This window comes from Medicago truncatula, chromosome 6, assembly GCF_003473485.1.
Source record: "Medicago truncatula cultivar Jemalong A17 chromosome 6, MtrunA17r5.0-ANR, whole genome shotgun sequence".
Classification (NCBI taxonomy): domain Eukaryota; kingdom Viridiplantae; phylum Streptophyta; class Magnoliopsida; order Fabales; family Fabaceae; genus Medicago; species Medicago truncatula.
In genome coordinates, this window is record NC_053047.1 from 15651966 (window position 1) to 15659088 (window position 7123).

A 7123-nucleotide genomic window follows, 5' to 3' on the forward strand; every position below is an offset into this window, starting at 1 on the left:
GCCACTCTTTTTTCTTGAGCCTCTTCTCTTATACAATTGAAATGGTTATTATTATTGTATTATTAGTTAATACAAAATTACGAAAACAATACATGATACACGTAGATTCAGATCCATGTCGGTATATACATACGTGTAAAGTTACAAGCTAGCTAGTGTCAAAAACTTTGCCACAGTTTAAGGGCACACTGTTTTATATAATTAATACTCTCTCTGTCGTAAATCGTAAGGAAAAAATCAAATCACATTTATTAAGAAAACTAAAATATATGAATTTGGAGTATAATTTTTGTATTTTCTTTGAAATAAGTATTATGGGATGATGTAAAAATAATTTTCATTGTTTGTTGATTATGGAGAAAATGGTAGAGAGAAAAAAATTTAATATAATTTAAATTTAATTTCATGAGTATAAATAAAAGTTTTTTTTTTGAAAATATGGTTTTTTTTAAAATATGGTTTTTTTAAATAGAAAGATTAAATAGGATAAAAGTTTGTCTTTTTTTCTTACATTTTTTTAGCTTACATTAGGGATGGAGGGAGTATATTTTACTAGTTAGTTTATGAGTAAGTATACTTATTTATCTTAAAAGAAGTTTAAATTTCATTCATCTTCTTTTTTATGTTAAATAATATATTGTTCTTTTTTGAGAATTGCTATTTAGGGATTTTCAAAGTGTTCTAATTTAGATTTTCAAAATCTATATAGAAAAAGAATTTCAAGCAATCGAAGTTATTATTAGAAGGAGCTATAATTAGATCATTTTCTTTGATACGTTTCATGGTAGTGCTCATAAATGTACAAGCATATTATCAACCATGTCGGCTTCAGGTTAAAAGAACACATTTACAACTGTCTCAGAACCCTGTTGCACTATAGAATCCGTTCTAGAATTACACCCCAAATATGTTACTAAAATCACGTGAACTTAATACTTAAATTCTACTTAATTATAGTACTATAATCACTCTACTATAATATTGTGACTACTCAAATATTGTGCTACCTTCATTCTAACCTCTAACTTCTCAAAAATATCAACATGGTACTGCGACACTTAAATATAGTGCAACCTCTATTCTAACCTCTAAATTCTCCAAAAATCAAAGGAAATATATTTTTAAGATCATTCTTAATTTCAAAAGGACATTATACCTCAAATGGGATTATGATCTTAAAACTACTCTTTATTTCGAATGAACATAAATTCTCTAAGGGACTATGCTCTTCAGACTATTCTTAATTTCAAACGGACATAAAAAGGAGGCGAATAGAAGAATAACTTGTTAACGCAAGGCTAAGGGGGAACGGAAGAAAATATCTCGATAACTCAAAAGCCTTTTTTGGTGTGCGAAATGAACTATGTGATCTCTCTATTTATAGAGAGAACTCACAATTATCCTACAAATTACTTGGAGAACAAGTAACACACTTATTAAATTGAGTACCGCAATATCTTAGATTGAGCACCAAAATATTTCAGATTTAATACCAAAATATTGCATATCAAGTTCAAAAATATTGGTGTTGTTTAAAACAACAACCACTTCATCATATTTAGCAAAAATATGCACTTATATACAAACGAACTTGAACTAATAATTTGTTCAGTAGACATGGTAGAATAAAACTTCTTAAAGTTCTTGTTATTTTTTGGATTTCCAAACTGTTAAATTTTGGATTTCCTAAACCTATCTTGAAAAAGAATTTTCAGCCACCAAATATTTTACTGGGTTGAGTCGCAATCATGTCGCTCTATTTAAAACGTTTCGTGGTACTTCCCAAAATTATACGCGGACTATATTCCATGTCGCCTCCATGATAAAATAGCACATTTACAACTGTTTTGGAACCCTAATGCACTGAAAGATCAGTTCTAGATTTACATCTTAAATATGGTACTGAGACCTCTCAAATTTAATATTGAAACCAATCAATTATGCTACTATGACTACATTACTATCATATTGTGACTACTAAAATATGGTGCTACCACCATTCTAACCTCTAACTTCTCCAAAAGTGGTGCTATGACAATTCTACTTTGGTATTTTGACCACTCAAATATGGTGCTACAACCATTCTAACTTCTCTAAAATATCGATAGGATATTAGCCACTCAAACGTAGTGGTATCCCCATTCTAACCTCTAACTTTTCCAAAATATCAGAAGAAATATACTCTTAAGATCATTCTAAATTCCGAAGGGACATTATACCTCAAAAGGGACTATGATCTTAAAAATACTCATTATTCCAAAGGGAGATAAGATGTTAAAGTGACCTTGCTCTTAAGACCATTCTAAATTTTGAAGGGACACTATATCTAAAAAGAGACTATGGTCTTAACAACACTCTTAAGTCTGAAGGGAAAAAGAGAAATGTATGAAGAACAAATTGTTAACAAAACCAGAAAAGAAGATGGGAAGAAAATGATTGATAACTCAGGAGCCTTTTTCAGTGCGATATGAACTATGTGAGTTCTTTATTTATTTAGAGAATTCACAACTAACTTGTGAGTAACTTTGGAAACAAGTAACTCACCTAATAAGCTAAATAACAATATTTCAAATTCAGTAATAAATATTTCATATTAAGTATCAAAATATTTGATTTCAAGTACCAAAATATTCTAGATTGTGTATACAAAAATATTTAGAAAAACTTGGGAATTAAGAAATCACTTTCAAATAATGTTTAAATTAGTTATTTTTAATTTAACATTTTCAAGTAATAAAAATATATAAATATACTTTTTTGTGACTACACCCTCACTATATAAACATTATCATTGTGTGAGAGCTATCCAATGCGAGACTTCCTGTTTTATCAATTCACATAACATTATTTTTTAATGTGACATTTTCGGGTAATAAAAATATATAAATATACTTTTTGTGAGTACACCCCTCACCATATAAAGACTACCATTGTGTGAGAGCTATTTAATGTTGGACTTTCAATTTTATCAATTCACACAACATTAATTCTACCTAATTTGAGACTTGTGTTTAGTCTTTAAATCTTTTAATTTTCACACTTGTTCCAACAAGAAGTAAAATGGATCCGTACTACTATTTTTCTCCGCAGTTAGTGTGTGATATATATATATATATATATATATATATATATATATATATATAATTAAAAATTGATAAAAAAGAATTATTCATGGTCCTCAATTGAATCTAATTACAAAATTTTGTTAAGATTTTGAACTATTACAATGGTTGTAGTGATCGTCAGCATGATAGTTGACATTAGTCAAATTGGTGATCAATGATAGATAGAGTGGTGATCAACGATGGTTAGATCGATGGTTAGAGTGTTATAGTGATCAGAGGTGGATGAAATGGTGTGGTCGACGATGATCGAAGTGGTTGTTGACGGTGGTTGTAGTGGTAGGAATGGTGATAAAAGGTTAATGGATTAGTGGTTGACGTAGGCCAGAATGTTGGTCACATTGGTGGTTGGAGGCGGTCAAATTAGTGGTCATAGATGTAGTGAATAAGGTTGGTCATTGTGATAGTGAATGGGAGATATTTGATTTTTTATTTTGATTTTTCTATATAATTTCATCCCATTTTGGTTTAGGTTTTTGAATATATATTTATGTTTTTTTAAGAAGTTAAACTAACCCATCCCAATTGGTACCAGAACGAATCAAATCTGAGATCTTAAGGAGGATGACACTTCAAAATCTTAAGCGAACACATATATTGAATTTTTTATTTAATTAAAAAGAAAAGTATATATTTTTTACTTAACAAAGAAAAGTATATTTGTTGACTCAACATATTTATCTAGTTTATTAAATCCAACATATAAAACTATATTTTAAATTTGTACAAAAAAGACTATATTTTGATCACTTTACCTATTCTTTTATTAAACAATTAAATTAAGTCCTTACTCAAAGTCCAACACTATCATTCCCAAGAAACCTTCTCCTAGCTAAAACACTCTACAAACTTTTTTTGTTAGTCTTTGTTTTTATCCTTTTTCCCAATATCAAAACAAGGAATGAGAGATTAAACACACCCTATGCATGCACATAGTACATACACTCGACGGTAGTAGCACATGGGTCACAATGATTTTTGTATGATTTTTAATTTATAGTTATATAAGGTATAGCAAACTCTAAGAAAAGTATGAATTTAAAGAAATCATGAATAGTTAATAAATATACCATACAAAAAATGCAATGTGGCAGGTTAATAAGGTACAAGCCTCAAGTGCATGATTATTTTCTTGTCTCTCGCAATCTCTCCATGCCAAACCATATAGTTAATTGTTGAACACAAAAATAGAACAATCAAACCATATAGTTCTCTGAGAAATTAAACATTTCATTCAATTCAAAGTAAGACATGAAGAAAATACGGCCACCACTAGGCTCAAAATCAAATATACTTACCCAAAAGAAAATACTTTGGTCAATTATGGCTAGCATAAAGTTTCTCTTTTGCATATTTGAAAAATTCTTCTCACATCAACTTCATAGATTTGTTACAAAATACATGCAAAAATTCATATGTTTCATGTCCCCTTACATCCATATAACCTTCCCTGATTTAATATCGGGAAGGTACCTCAGACGCATCGGAGTTTATACATGTATCCAATCATATCTCAGTGCGAAATTGTCTGAAAGAGCCAAAAGACTTAATGCTGAAGTTGTCGAAAATAGTCAAACCCCGCTTGTCCTCACCATGGGTGACAATGAGGAGATCATTGATAAATTCAATGGAGTAAAAGTATGGTGGGTTGCTAATCACACCTCTCAAAAAGATTTAGATGATAAAAGTTCCTTAACACTAACCTTCCACAAAAGGTACCGTGGTCTCATCACTACCTCTTACATACAATATGTGTTGGATGAAGGAAAAGCTATTGCAATGAAGAACAGGAAGCTTAAACTATACACGAACAACCCTAGCGACGATTGGAGGATATACAAAAGAAAGTGGAGCTGCATAACATTTGATCACCCTGCAAGGTTCGAAACACTTGCTATGGATGCAAAGAAGAAAGAAGAGATAATAGACGATCTTGTTAAGTTCAAGGCAGGTAAAGAGTACTATGCTAAAGTTGGAAAGGCTTGGAAACGCGGTTATTTACTTTTCGGTCCTCCAGGAACCGGAAAATCTACCATGATATCGGCTATTGCAAATTTTATGAACTACGACGTTTATGATCTTGAATTAACAACTATCAAGGATAACAATGAGTTGAAAAGACTTTTGATTGCGACGTCAAGCAAATCAATTATAGTGATTGAGGATATTGATTGTTCTATTGAACTCACTGGCACAAGAAAGGAAAAAAAGGATTATGTACACAAAGGTAAATACTCTAATATAGAGGAAAATAAAGTAACTCTTTCTGGTTTGTTGAATTTTATCGATGGAATTTGGTCGGCATGTGGAGGAGAAAGGATCATAATTTTCACAACCAACTTTGTGGATAAACTTGATCATGCTCTTATTAGGAGGGGAAGGATGGATATGCATATTGAAATGTCATATTGTAGCTATGAAGCATTCAAAGTGCTTGCAAAGAATTATTGGGATGTTGAGTCTCATGATGGTTTGTTTCCAATTATTGAAAAGTTAATAGGAGAGACTAATATAACACCTGCAGATGTTGCTGAAAATTTGATGCCAAAATCAATTGCTGAAGATCTTGAAACTTGCTTGAAGAATTTGATTCAATCTCTTGAGAATGCAAAGAAAAAGGCACATGAGAAAGCAAAGGAAAATGCAAAAGATGAGGATGAGGAAGCTCAACTGAAGGAAGAGGAAGAAAAGGTGGAGGCTATTGAAAATTCAAAGGAAAATGTGAAGAAGAATGGTGTCATACATGAATTTGGATTAGTATAATTTCAGTAGTATCAACTACACTTTGAAACTTATTAATAAGACAATAGTTTTTATATTATGTAACTCATATAAGTAGTTTTTCAAACTGGGTTTGAAAGGAAAGATTTGCAGTATAAGTTTATGCATGATTAGAGAATTTGAATTGTTTTCATATTTTGGATTATGCATGATATAGCCAATTGAGTATTGTTCATTTATTGTTTATCAGTTGTATTTTGTAACTGGGTAATCTTTATTGTAAATTTTGATTATATTTCAAAAGTTTCAAATATTTTATATTCTATATTTTTAATTGAGAAATATAGAAAAATATTTTAATAGAAAATCATTATCTTATTATTAATTATAATGTATGACTTGGTCTTATACCCATGTTTTAATTCCATGCTTTTGTAACCGTTTTTCCTTTATACCTCTTGAATGTGGCAATAATATAGTTTACGGTCACTTAACTAGCTTGCTCCTGTTTATATGGAATTAGTGGCCAGAGTTCACATGATTAAATTGTGGAGGAGTGGAGTATATGGGGTTTGAACTCCGACTCCTGCATATAATTTGCAATATCCCTACCAAATAAGCTAAACTCACGGGGATGCTATTATATTGATTTTATCACACCGATCATTTGAGAAATATAGTATACCATTTTCTTTACTCATGGTTTTTGGACTGAAAATTCACGTATAAAAGAAAAGGAGAGAATAAAAAGAAAAAGAAAAATGAAACAAAAAAAAAATGAAACACTGTGGAACCATAAAAAACTTATCAAAAAAAAAATCTCTCTTAAAAATCATTTTTCTTTCCTCCACTATCGAGTTCCTGGGTTTCATCATTCCTCTGATTATCAAATTCAAGTTGTTCTGTCACCTCTTACATGATTCATGTCAGAGAAGAACCTGTTGTATCCTGAGAGGATATTCGCTTATGAGGCGGATAAATCCTTAAGGACAGGAACTTCATCACTAGAATAGAACTTCCACTTCCCATATTAGTCACAAGTGCCACCAAAAGCTCCACTAGATGTTCTCGCAATCCATTGTGACAACTGGACCAATTTATGTCTCAAGGTTATTAGTGGAAGCTTTGTTTTTTTTTTAGATGTTTCTTGACTTACTTTCATCTGCGAGTGCGAGCTGTTAGTTTGGGTGGTCTTCGTGAAATGGGTTAAAGTTTCTTCAACTCGAGAAGTTCTTTTGTTGTTGACCGTGAATAGGCCCTTGACTTGGATTAAGTTTAAA

The 7123-nt window shown here is 30.9% G+C and overlaps 1 protein-coding gene across 1 annotated transcript; it reads left to right on the forward strand.

The window, feature by feature from the left end:
• Window positions 1-4700: 4700 nt before the first annotated feature.
• LOC11441129 (AAA-ATPase At3g28510) lies at window positions 4701-5885 on the forward strand. The gene has a single exon (XM_003619075.3). The coding sequence runs from the start codon at window positions 4716-4718 to the stop codon at window positions 5883-5885; it is 1170 nt and encodes a 389-aa protein (XP_003619123.3). The 5' UTR covers window positions 4701-4715.
• Window positions 5886-7123: the final 1238 nt, after the last annotated feature.